This window comes from Convolutriloba macropyga, chromosome 5 (assembly GCF_964194025.1).
Source record: "Convolutriloba macropyga chromosome 5, txConMacr16.3, whole genome shotgun sequence".
Classification (NCBI taxonomy): Eukaryota; Metazoa; Xenacoelomorpha; order Acoela; family Convolutidae; genus Convolutriloba; species Convolutriloba macropyga.
The window spans coordinates 21,854,931-21,869,109 of NC_134472.1; the positions used below are offsets into that span (position 1 = coordinate 21,854,931).

Consider the following 14,179-nt stretch of genomic DNA (forward strand, 5'->3'; position numbering starts at 1 on the left):
AATTGGTAAGCTGGTAATTGGCAAGTGACAGTTGTGAGTATAGATTGGAGTAGATAGAGTAGAGTAGAGAGAGATAGATAGAGAGAGAGAGAGAGAGATTCTCCACGCAATTTTTGTTTTCTTTTAATACTAGAGGAACACGGGTTTGAGAGTTTGGCTTTCAGGCAGAGAGCGAGAAAAAGTTTGCAAACGAGGCCAACGGGGGTTCAACAGCAGCAGGACGCTATTGTAGAGTGGCAAAGCTGATTAAATCAGATTAGAGGAGCAGTAGTTACTGAGAGGAGTGGAGGAATAGGCTTCGCAGAAGTGCGAGGTTAAAGGATCTTCTCAGACAGAGAGCATTGATAGACAGAGTAGACAGAGTCAGAGCTGAGGAACACCCAGAATAAGAAAAGAAAAGAAAAAAGGAGATACATAATTATTTAGTCAACATGGATTGGAGTGCATTCCCCTTTGTAGAGTATTTTCCGTCGGAAAGGTTTCCGAAAAGAAAAAGACTGGAAGATGTACTACATTGACGTTGTAGACGTCTTACAAATGAGTAAGGATCAAGCTATTGCGTCAGTGCTTTGTCTATTGAGAGGGTGGGTGTTGCATGTGGTTTCGAATTTGCCTTTCAAGTTCTGTTTTTCGGAAACTGGTGAGTGGTAATTTCGTTAGGACAATAGTTTGATATCATCGAGAAGAAGCTATCTTTAAGTAGGAAAAAACTGCAATCGTAGGGACAGAATTAGAGGTAGAGGAAGAAATGCAATTGAACAACCCAAAAAGTTTGATGAATAAAATGAATTGGGGGATATAGAATTACAGTCTCGAGTTGAAAAAGAAGAGGAGGAAATGCAGCGCCGTGATATAGAGAACAACGAACAAAGAAGTTTACAGGAGGAGAGTACGGAAAAGTTCTTGTCAAAGCTAGAGAAAGTAGTTACGCCAGCAGGTTTTGTCTATTACGTTGACAATTCATCAGCTAACCATGGAGGAGATGACTGTCTCTTCATGAGTGATTCTGACTATGAGGGCAGTGAGAATCAGGAAACTAAGCTTCCTCATGAGTTCTTTGGATGTACTCACAAGACAAGCCTTAAAGTTGTTCAGCTCCTGGCACCTGATTTTTCGTCCCTAGTAGAAGGCGGTGCAGTCGATATGAGAGAGATAGAGTCCATTCATAGAAATTTCGCGAAATTCCTGGCTCATGACAATCATAGAGCGAATTTGATTAAAGAGATTGGCACTCTTAATGACAAAGTCCTATGTTTAATTGAGAGAAGGGGTTTTGCATCTAGTAGAGTTGAAGAGGCGTCTTTTCGAAACGTGAATAAAGTCAAAAGGAAAATTAATGGTTCCGTTTCTCCCGCAAGCGTAAATTGTGGACCCTGGCAAAGTGCAGACTCACAAATAAAAAGGAAGGGAGAAATTTTTCGACAGGTTGATTGGAGTTACAACCCGGTTGACTTAAATAAGAAACGGCTAAAATTGTGTGCAGTTAATTATCCACAAGCAGATACGGCGTTTCAGGAGTTTGAGACAGAGTTAGAAATTACTACACGGGCAGTTGTGGACTTTCAAAATGATAGGAGCGTAGTCCATAGTCCTAAAAATTTGAATAGACGAGTTAGGATTCAAATTAGTTCGAGGGGTTGTGAAATAGACTTCTGTTGGAAAGCAACAGGGGTTTTTGAAGTTACTGAATTGAGCACGTCTAAAGCTGACTATGGTAACATCCCAGAAAACTGCACTTCAGTTGTTTCAGTGGTACATCCAGGAACACTTCAGGTGAACAGAGAATACAAGTGTTGTCCTTAGCTAGAGTCGCTGGGTTGGAATGGGAAAACTCGTCGAAAATTCCTATCGAGGCTTTATGTGTAGCGAATTCCACCAGCAAGCGGGATCAACTCTCTAGCTTCACTGAAGTATTGGAACGATTTGAAGTTTGTCCAGTAAGTGACAAAATGAAAATAAGTGATCAAAAAACCGGAGTGATAGAGACCTGCAGACCTGATTTGGAGGAATGTCCAGAATTACAGAGGGTCTACGATCGTATATTGGGTCATGAGTACCAGTCATGCTTGAGTAGACCCGCGCTTCGGGCCGAACTGAAAAATAACTTGTCTAGAGCTAAAGACGGGTGGACAGAAGATGGGGATGGAGGGGATATTGTCCCGCTGCGGGAGAGTGATACTGAGCGCAAATCGGACGCTCAATAAACCAACATTTTCTTATATACCCCAATTTTAAGAGAAAACCTGAGTGTCTTAATTTGTCATAACAACTGGAGAACAGCTGAAGTGTATTTGGTTGAGGAAATTTTGAGAGCTTTGGAGCTGTTTTTTATGAAGAACCAAATACACTTAAGAGAAGAATTTCCTTTTCAATGCTCAAATCAATAACGAAATGTAGGATATCGAAGAACGACTAGGCGAAGAGGGTTGGTTTTTGAAGACAGCACACAGAATTCTATGCAAAGCGGTTCGAAATTCTTGAAAACGGTGTCGGAAGTTGACATCTGTCAGGAAGTAAAGGCAGAATGAGGCCGACTCAAGTCGCAGTGAGCAATCAGCGGAATCATGCGGCTCATGTAGTGAGGATTTGGGATCCAGGAGTTGTGGTCAGGTGTTAGCCGAAGCGACTGAGTCTTGCAGTTTACTGCAGGACTTAGCAACTGATGAGCGAACTAACTGGCAAGGAAGACAAATTAGAAGTTTGAGCCAACAGCTATTTCACAGCACTAAGGTAGCAGAGAAGTTGATCAAGCCGAGAGTTGCATACGGATTTCTAAACAGCGCTAAGAGGTCGGAGCACGACTTCATCTTATCGTCGAGGGATGACGACCAGAGCAGAGGGGAGGAGTTACATTCGTTGGTTGATTTGAAGTACCTGTTGACAAACGCGATGAGTTTGGTACACAGCAGAAAGGAGGAGACCGGTAATCAGTTCTGCAGTCGGACAGCATTCCGGCTCAGCGGTGCACGGAACACAATATTGAGAGAATCGAATTGGCTTCAGACAATTCAGAAAGAGAAGTGGACGTCGCTGAAGCTGCTGAGGAGAAGATGTTGGAGGAAGAGACCTCCAAATGTGAGGTTGCGGTCCAAGGAAGAGATGGGAGGACATCCCTTCAAGCATGGAAGGGGGGAGATTTTGAGATAGTACAGTCGGTGTCAAAGTCTTCAGCACGATAGGTTCTTCATAGTGCAGTATCTAATCTTGTGTTTCAAATTAGTTTCTGTGTCTAATCAGTGGCCGGTAAAGAGCTAAAGTTAGTCCGAAATTTTGATTAATATTGTTAAGTTTGTTTACGTGGCGAAATAATTGCTTGATTTTTTTATCCAAACTGTATCTGGTAGAGGGTGCCTGGGGTATCAGTGGTTAAACATAGAAACTTGGTTTGTGATTTTTAGGTAGAACAAGCTAGTTGCATATAACTAATCTTGAAATAGTATTAGATAGGTGAGTTGAGCCAATTTAATTGAGCTGATAGTTAATAAATTTTTCAAATGGAGTTTTTGGTGAGATTGCCGGGATATAAGATGCACTGATTCAATGGTTCAACTAATTAATTGTTTTATAGAAAAGACGTAACAGAAAGTGGTGTTGAGTTGCCTCTTCATTAGTTGTTTTATGTGTTGTATCTATAAACAGTGATGAGTTTTTAATTTGCATAATCTTTCTAGTAGTTTTAAGCCATAATTGTGTATTTGAAATAATATGCTTTAAGTTTTATAAATGTTCTAGAATATTACGTGAATGTACTATTAATGCTCATTTGTAGTTAGCGATGGTTCACAAGTAGTCTACTAGGTATAGCTTAAGTGAGTAAGTCTGTTATGATGTGTTGCGCAACTAATACAAAAAGGTATGCATGAAGCAAAACCTAATGATAAGGAGACTAGTTGTAATAACACAAGCAGAACGTTCTTAAGACTAAAATTGGTTAAAATTTAGGTGAAATGCCAGTTTTAGCAAATATTCGGGAAAATAATAGTCTAGAAGGGAGGAGTGTAGAATTTGGGAAATCCTACTTTTCTCACAAAGGTGCCGCATTTGAAGTGGATACAACTTGAGTTTCAAAAATCCGTCGCCATAGGATTGTTAGTCAGGCTGTTGACTTGCAATTCAAGGTCACTTGGCAAACCAGACATTTAATGAGCAAAAAAAGGAAGGATTTCTTACAAGTTGATTGGGTGCAATATTGATTTTCTGAGGGGGATCGAATTTATTAAAATGTTTATCATTCGGTATTTAAATCAGTGTGGTCAAACCTGGTAGGGAGTAAGTGCATTCTTGGGGCAAAATCCACGGTGATCACTTTTGGTGAATTTGATTTGTAGATACCGTGGGGGACTTTACTTCCAAATTAGGCTTAAGTTCTTGAATTCTTAGTTTGACCGATTGATTATTTGGTAGCGTCATAAGTCTGATTCTGCTTTTGTTTTAGTTTGATAAGCTTGAATAGAAGTCAACAATGTATAGAGAAGGCGTTCAGGTCATTCAATTTTTCATTTCAAATCATAACAAACTTTACGTAAGAAAGGCATAACTAATGTGGTCCATAATGCGATGTCAACAGATTCTTTTGTTTTGATTTTTCTTGTACGTTGTTGTTTTATAAGTTAATAAGGAGTAGAAGATTAGCAAAACAGTACCATATCAGAGCTGAAGCTTAGAAGTTGACCTGTAGAAAAGTTTTGATACCAAAATCTTTGTTGAGAGTTGAAATGACTTGATCAAATAGAACGCCGGTTTGCGCGATTGGAAATCAGACCACTGGAAAACGTCGGAGAAACGCAGTTACATCAAGTGGACGAATTGAGAGCTTGTAGAATTGAAAGAATATTAATTCTTAAGTTATGAATTTGTTTACAAATTCAAAGATGTGCCCATCTTTTCTAATAAAACTCTGGTTGAATTTTGATATTCCCAACTAGAGGTTCTTACAGCCAACAAGAGCAGCTTGGGGACAACATACGATCCACTGTTAATTCCAACTCTATTATTCAAAATTTTCATCTTTTTGCAATTGCATCTACCCTTAAACATTGATGGATTAGCGGTGAAGAATTTTTTTTTCACCTCTGCTCCTTTCTTCGTCAATCTTAAACGTTAGATAACTCAAAGAGGAGTCGGACTAACCATTGCATTGTTTTTATTGGAAAAGCTGGGTAAGCAGGCAGTTCCAATCTATACAAGATAATAAGCAGACCTTCATTTACACTTTAGAAAAATTAGCAAACTTCTTTAGGGTTTGCAGTTTAGTGTATGGTTTGCAAAGGTGACAAACTTCTTTAGTCTGGTTTGCAGCTTTGTGTCTGGCTTGGAAGAGGTGACAAAACTTCCGTGACAAACTTCGTGAAAAATAGTCCGAGAACCAAAATACTGAAAGCGTAGAATTTTTTTCACGGAAACGGTTAAGATTACAAAAGAATAAGGAAACTAACCAAAAAAAACTTAATGATTATCTGTATCAAATTTTTGCTGTATACTTAGCTGACAACAAAACTGTCTTTGATTTCTTCATGTAACTATAGAATTGATTGAACTTTCTTTTGCTTGTTCGTAAAATTTTTAAATACTTCTCATTGGGATTCTTCGAAAGAGCTTGAGCAGGTTGCATGAAGTCCTTTTGTATTGTCTTGTTGTTGATGAACTATGTTGACTTTAAATTAGACTATATTTCATCTAATGATATTCAATATATTCAATATTCAATATAATGACGTCAAAGGTTCTTTTGAGAGATGTAAATCCGTGAAGCGAAAAGTTAATTTTCTGTTAATATAGTTGAGTGAACAACTGGCTCAATTCTGCAAAAAAGTTAAAAAACGTTAGTCTCACCTTTCACTGGTGAAAACAAATACTCTAAAGAAAAACAAAATCAACTAACGTCGGGCGAATTGCTCTCAAACGACGAGCGAGCGGTTGGTTTCTACAGTAGCTAGCCACAGTTTAGTGAGGCTAGCTTTAGCTTGATTCGACTTTGCAACGTTTAGTTTCTAGCTTTGTCAGTAAATAAACCAAATATAAAAAAACTGCTGAAAAAATATTGCAAAATTTAAAAAGAAAAGTTTCCAGATTTCGTCAGGAAAAAAATGTTTAAAATCAATTTTTGTCTCTGACGTTCTGTCAAGTAACCCATCTGTTGGCCAGTAAAAATTGTTAAACTCAGAAGAAAAACAAAAATAACCACAAATTTTGGAAACAATCGCAAAAATTAACAAATTTTTGCTAAAATTCAACTTTTTAAAATCTTCAAAACCATTTCCTTGTCTCAAGAGACTATCCAGTATCCTTATTTCCAAGTTGTAAATAGTTTCACTGGCTCATACAGATCCATAAACTTGGAATATGATAATAATTTTCCAAAAAATTGAAAAAAAAATAAATTTTATAAAAAAAATTGCTAAAACTAGAGACATCAAAAAAATTGATAACCATTCAATTATCTCTAAAAACTATGCGACAGTTTTTCAACAAAACTTAAAAGAGGTCCCTAGGACTCTGGTGCCGGAAAATGACAAAGAATTTCATAAAAAATTAAATTAACTTGAAAAAATTGCAAATATTTTTTAAAAGATGTTGATATTAAATCTTGAAAATTAACCCATTACATCAAGAAGCTATAAAATAAACAATAATCAAACCCTAGAGGAGGTAGTGTTTGTGGTTCTTGAGGCTGAAAAAAACTAAAAATGACAAAAAAAATCGAAAAACTCGAAAAATTGCAAGTTGCATAAAAACTGCAGAAATTTGTGATAATAAAAGTTGAAAACTAAATCCTGGCAAAAAAACATTTTCCATTAAATTTTTATCAAAACCTAAAGGAGTTTTCTGTTAGGCTGGGAAACCTGAATATTGAAAACAAATGTCAAAAAATTGAAAGAAATTGCAAATTTTATTTTAAAAATGCTAAATTTCGTGACGTTTTAATCTTGAAAAACATTTCATTACATTTAAAAACTATACAGTAAACTATTGTCAAACCCTCGAGGAGTTTCTTTGGCTCTCGAGAAACCTAAAAACCGATCAAAAGTTTCAGAGAAGCTGAAAAAAACGCAAGATTTATTTTAAAAAATTGTTAAAATTTGACAAATTGAAAAAGTGAAATCTATTCCCAGGCAAAAAAAATTTTTTTGATAAACTTATTATCAAACCCCTAAGGACATTTTATGGCCCTTGCGTCTGTAAACACGTGAATAATGAAAAATAAATATCAAAATAAATTGAAAAGTTGGCACGTTTTGTCAAAAAAAATGCTAAAATGTTAAAATGTTGAAACCATTCCACTACCACTAGAAACTATGCAGTGACCTGTTATAAAACCCTAGACCCTTCAGTGACACCTAGGGCTGAAAGAACCTAAAAAATGACAAACATTTTCAAAAATCTTGAAAAAATTTCTGAAAATTAGTATAAAATTGCGTGTTTTTAGCGATCGGTTGTTCGTACGTAGGGGGGGGGGGGGTTGGGGGTGCTTCGGGTGCTGATGGGGAGTGGGGGGGAACAGTGGGGTGCGGGGGCAGCAGCGTGCTTGGGGGGGGGGGGGCTGGGGGCATTAATGGGGGGGTTCAACAGTGGGAGTGTCTTCAACCTCTAAGAACCGCGATGTCTTCAAAGTCTCCAAAACAGTTTGAGCTGAAACAGAGCTGAAGGGCTCTAAGAGTACTTAATGCCCACTGGGCGCTACCTGTTTATCCCGTTTTCAAAGACGAAAAGTCAAAGGAATCATATAAAAAATCGGTCAAGCAAAAAATTGCATAAAAAGAGACCGACAGGACTAATATTGTTGCTACAAACTTCGTTTGAGAGCAAATAAAAATTGCTCTTTTACAAATCATAAAACCTTTGGAAATCAGCTCTACTATTGAGCATTAATCACGGATAGAAAAAACTGCTCGGCCTCAATTTATAAATTTACTCAATAACCGCAATAAAACTTTGTTTACGTTACATCTGTGCATCTACGATAGCCTTTTAGTAGACTTATTAAAAATTTTCAACACTTCTTTTGAATGAATGTCCACAGTAATCGTTTTTCGTTCGAATCCAAAATTATTCATCAAAAGTTGCTAATTAAATGCTCATCAGAAAGCGGGATGGGATATTAGACAAAGACTTGGTTAGGCCAACCAAATTTTTATAGCAATTAGGCGAGATCAGAAGAACAAAATTTAATTAAACTTCAAAAAATTGCAAACTTTTGAAAAATTGCAAGCTTTTAGAGAACATTCAAGGAATCAAATCGATTCAAATAACTTTTCTATGAAAAAATGTTTTAGGCAACTGGTTTTTTGGGACTTGAAAACTTCGATTTACTCCCAACGAAGTGCACGTTGCAAAAACTATTTAAAATCTAACTTGAGAAAATTCGATAATTATTAAAATCAAATTTGCTGTTATTTTCATTTATTGCATCGGTTGACAGTTGTGACGTTTGAACGCGAAAGGATGGTGGTAATTTTGTACGATTAATTTGAAGTCTGATCATAAGTTGGGATAAACAATCCAAAAAATAACATATTTTAATAAAAGTCTCTATTAGTACTTTGAAACAAATTGCTCAACTCGGTTAAATAAAAATGGAAAATTAAATAAGTCAGCAAATAGAGCTTTTTGATGTTTTGTTTCGATGTCCATGTGTTGGGGCATCATATAATGAATAGACAAAAAGCAGTGTAATTTTAACCTATCGTAAAATCGTAACGGTGTTTTTCAACATAACTGAATGACCAGACCATTTAACAGTTGTTCATTCGTAATTGTGAAAAGTTTCTCGTGCTGCAAAAAATAAGTACTATCGAATGTTCCTTTCTAGGAAAAAATAGAACTGCGTTTGGTCTGTATTTTTGAATGAGGCAACAACTCATCATTTGAAAGCAAAGAGCCAAGAATGAAAAAATAATTTGAAAGATAAATGAAACAGGGCGGCCCGTTAATGTGCGATCGCACATGATGTTCCGACCCGCGCTCATCTACATTTTTGACTTAAATGTCTTTTGACCAACATTTTTGACAAAGAGATAATCAAACGACGAGATCTTTACAACGAGCTCTGCCATTAAAAAGACTAGGAGAAAAAACAACAACAAAAAAGCAAAAACAAAAACAAAACTCAATATCTAAAAAGCACTTAGTAACAACGTCAAATTACAATCAGACAAAACCCTAACGACACAGATTTTCTTTTTCCTAACTCAAACAGCAGATGGGATTTATCTTAATGAGACCCGGCAACAAGTAACAAACAAAGAAGAAATATTGATGCGAAATTAAAAAATCAATAAACATTTGTTAAACCAAATAATTCCAAAAGTATTCAAAATCACTAAAAATCAGTAGCTTTTAGCAAAATAATTCTTGATAATTCTGTTTAAAAGTCAGAATTAAACCAATAGGTCCTGTCTTTGGTTAGACAAAGCCATAGGAACGGACTAAAGATGTAGAAAAGCTCAAAAAAATACGAAAAACAAATTGCAAACATTGCGAAAACACAAATTAGTGAAGCCATTAAAATCATTAGCTTTTATCTGAATATCACGTTTTTTATTTCAATTTCTATATGTACTAATCAACTAAAAAGATGCTGAATGAACAAATAAGTTCATTCGGGCCATATTTGAAAATCATTGGAATCTGTTATTAGGCGATTGTGCTAAAGGAAGAGAAAAAAACACAATTATACCACTCACATAACTTTATGAAAACGCATTTTGTCAAACAAACAAAACATAAGTAACGTCATGATATCAGTAAACATGTTAATCTTTAAAATAAAGGGAATTGTACCGGTTGATGAGAATCATCCAGTACAATTCTCAATGATGAGAATAAGTTACAAGTTGACGAAAAGAAAGACAAACTGAAAAAAATGAAAAATCCTGAAGAATCTTAAAAATGTTTAGTATCCTAAACTTTAAGACTATTCGCTATAAACCGACTGCTTTCGGTAAAATCATTCATTCAATCGCCAAATACAAGCTTATGAGACTGGTCAGCATTTTATGGCTAACTAAAGAATGATAAAAAGAACAGGCAAAAACAGCAAACTAAAAAAAAATGAGCGAGAGATATGTCGAAGCCATTAAAAATTGAACTTTTCAGTAAAAACTTAATACTTTCATTTAATTTCTTAACATCTATGGGACTGTTCTTCTTAACAATTTGACTTCAATAAATCAACAAACAATAACAAATACTTTAAACCCACGAAATTTTAGAGAAATACCGTAGTCGCAACGCCATTAAATTCAATAGCTCTCATAGGAAGCTAATAAATACGCCAGGTTACGCCTAGATGAGACAACAAAGACGTTTGTCATTCGCAAGTTATCAATAAGACTTCACAATATGTCATTGACTATGAAAACAACAACAAAAACAGGCAAAAATCCAAAAATTAAGTAGAAAAGTGTGAGAAGAAAGTGTCGAAGCCACTTAAACCATAAGCTTATCTGTGGAAACTTTAGGTATGATCCATTGAAAGTCTTCTATAAGCCAATGCAACTATCAATATTAGTATAATTGGTTAGAATTCCAAAAGGAACCAAAATTACAAAAAATATATCTAAAAAATTTTCAAAAAATTATGAAAACTCGTGCATTGAAGTCATAATACCAATAGCTGGAATATAAAACGGCTAACTAAAACAATTTTGGTTCAAATAAAATTGAAGGGGATCCAGTGGTTACTGAGATTGACATACAGTTCACGAAAATATGCCTAAGATCGGTTGATGTTAAATAAATTTCACGAAAACTCATTTTTTTATAGTCTCAACAGCCATTAAATTCAATAGCTTTCAACGGAAGTCAATAAATACGCTCAGTTGTGACCTGATTGGAAAAAAACAATACATGTCAAACATAGGTTATCAATAAGACATCACAATAAGTCTCATGACTATGGAAACAACAACAAATACAGGCAAAAATCCAAAAATTAAGTAGAAAAGTGTGAGAAGAAAGTGTCGAAGCCATTTAAACCGTTAGCTTTTCTGTGAAAACTTTAGGTATGATCCATTGAAAATCTTCTCTAAGCCAATTCAACTATCAATTTTACGATAATGGGTTAGGATTCCAAAAGGAACCAAAATTACAAAAAAATATATTAAAAAATTTTTCAAAAAATTATGAAAGCTCGTGCATCGAAGTCATAACACCAATAGCTGGAATATAAAACGGCTAACTAAATTATTTTGATTCAAGTAAAACGGAATGGGATCCGGTGATTGCTGAGTCTGACATACAGTTCACGAAAATATGCTTAAGACCGGTTGATGTTAAATAAATTTCTCGAAAAATCATTTTTAAAGTCTCAACAGACATTAAATTCAATAGCTTTCAACAAAGTCAACAAATACACTCAGTCATGACTTGATTGGAATAAAACAATACATGTCAAACATACGTTATCAATAAGACATCACAATAAGTCTTATGACTATGGAAACAACAACAAATACAGGCAAAAACCAAAAAATCAGCAGAAAAATGCGAGAAGAAAGTGTCGAAGCCATTTAAACCATGAGTCTTTCTCTGAAAACTTTATCCATGATCGATTGAAAATGTTCACTAAGCCAATGGGAGATATCAACACCAGGATAATGTGATAAGATTTCAAGAATATCCAGTATTACGAAAAAATCAAAAAAAAAATTGAAAAATTTTGAAATCTTGTTGCATTGAAGTCATTTAACAAATAGTTCGCAGATAAAACCTTTAGCCAGATTAATTTTGGTTGCAGTGGAAAGTAGGAGTGTCCTGTCATTACTGAGTCGGACTTACAATTCACGAAAACAAGTTTATGATATGTTAATGTTAAAAAAAATTCGCGAAAAATCAGTTTTAAAGTCTTAACAGCCATTCGCTGTCCAGTCAAAGCTCTAGATAGGTTCACTTAGTGCTCACTTCGGGAACTATTGCACTTTTTGTCTACGAGTTTAAGCCATAGGCCTCCACAAGTTTAGTAAAACCTCAAATAGAAAAACAAAATTTCATTTAAAATTACGAAAACTCAGAGTCGAAGCCAAAAAAAACACGATTGAATCCTTGAAAACGAATTTTTTGTTCATTGGTTTTCATTAGACTGTAATTCAAGTTGTCATTAACGGAACCTCGTTAGGAAAGGTGACTAGTCTCTAGGTCAAGTGAGAAAACAAAGAAAAATATTAAATTTCTAGGAAAAGTGCTTTCAAATAGAATTTGAATTTTTTTGATAGTACACTTTCCTATGAGACAGGAACTAGTCTTTTTATCGCCTTCTCGCCTTTCTTTCGTCTACTAGGAACTCAAAATTGATTGAATTTGTGGCGTGAAATGGAATTTTGAATTAATATTTTTATTAAAAGGTCTTAATTTGAAGAAAAATTGTACTAAAAGTGAACAAAATCATGCCAAATATCCGGTTGTTCACACAAAACTTCAGCCCTCGTTAACTCCTCGAAAAAAACGAAATTCAAAAAATCTTTTTAGTTTCCAATTCTACGCTGGACGAGCTTTTTATTGATACCACTCACAATTCTCTACGGTGAATATATCGATAGGTCACCATTTGAGTATATAGTTCCTCCCCCCACAAGTGGGGTCGGAACAAAGAATGAAAAGAATAATTTGAAAATGAAAGATAAAAAACCATTTGAGTATAAAGTTCCCTCCACACTAAAGTGGGTCGGAGCAATACACGAATCAGAAACACCCTTCGAAGCTTAAGGAGACAGAGTTTGTGATCATACTTGAGTTTAAACGAGGGTCCTTATCACAACAACTATTTTGAACCAATTTAAGTGAGATCATATCGCTTAATGGCGTGGATTGGTCTGCTCAGACACCAGTTTGGCCTAGAAGAGTCTGCCCATGAGATATTTGGAACGAGAATTATGGCTGGGTTTGTTTCTTCTGGTTGAATTTTTGTGCAATGATTAAAGAGCAATGCTACTCAAAAAAGAGCAATAAAAAACATTCTGAAATGTGGAGAATAATAATAAGAAAACCACTGCGATTATTATTAATAATTGTTTTGCGTAAATTTTTGAATTCAAGTGGCGACAGTTCACATTTTTCATACGATAGGCGCATTTTTTTCGGCCATTAAAATTGGCACTAGGCTTTAACTATAGAAGATAACTTGATTAAAAAAGAATACTGTTCTATAATTTCTCGAGATACTTCTAAAACCAACAACTCTACTTTTCGTGGATTATCGAAGAATAGTGGCCTTACCTTCATAAAGATTGGATTTAATATTGAAAAGCAAAACTCCTTACCTTTTCCTCCAGCAGTGGTTGGACCTTTTCGTAGTCAAGCACCTTGTTCATGATAGCTTCAGCCTCTGAATTAAGTTGATCACGCATCGTCTCCTCGTCAAAAGATGCTGACAAAAAGTTCTCTCCCTGAACACAACCAACTCATGTTGAGATTTTATTGATAATTAAACATAAGAAATTGTCAATTTTGCTCTACAAAAAATGATCATATGCCCGGTGGTTTTTTTGGCTTCATCGTTTTCTGTTGCATTTCAAACAACGTAAGACGCGTCGTCGATTTTTGTTGTCTCTTGCAAGATTCGGGCATGTTGGGTTATAGACTTTCGCAAGCGGAATAAAAAAAGCTTTTTCAACTAAAAAAAGAATTAATTTCTCAAAAATAAGAGAATAACAAAATGATATTTTACAGTAAAATTTAGAGAATTACAGGAGAGATCTGATCAATAGATCACGATGGTGTTTTGATTTTGGGGAAATTCATCCGTTTAATTAATTTTTATTCCGCTTGCGAAAGTCCATCCCCTAACAGGTTTTGGGTCAAAAACCTAGTCACTGAGCTTAACTGCAAAAGAGAGACAAGAGAGTAAAAATTGTGAAAGAAATATTGCGCAATTTAAATGGGAGTTTTATTAGGCTGAGAGAGAACAACCTAATGTAATTTGTGCATAAGATAAGCTTGACATAGCTTGACAAGAAGCTCATTTTGTTCACTTTATACTTGGTTAGAGAATTGAAGCCTTGAGGAACAAGAAAGAAAATGAAAACGATTATAAGAGATGTCTAAGTTCGAGAGCTTAAGAGCAGTTGGTGTAAATGGGTAGCACACCGGGCTCGCAAGTACGAGATGCTCGTGCGAATCCACTACTGGTTCATTTTCACAGGAATTGCAACTGCATAGACCCTCTAACATGGCATAATTCTTT

General features: G+C 35.3%; 1 protein-coding gene across 1 annotated transcript in view; it reads right to left on the reverse strand.

Annotated features, from left to right (window-relative positions):
* Positions 1 to 14,179, reverse strand: part of LOC142339874 (uncharacterized) — a 32,072-nt gene that overhangs the window by 3,613 nt on the left and 14,280 nt on the right. The window contains exon 4 of the mRNA XM_075390192.1: positions 13,257 to 13,382. Coding sequence (XP_075246307.1) covers positions 13,257 to 13,382 — 126 coding nt within the window. The remainder of the gene's footprint in view (positions 1 to 13,256; positions 13,383 to 14,179) is intronic.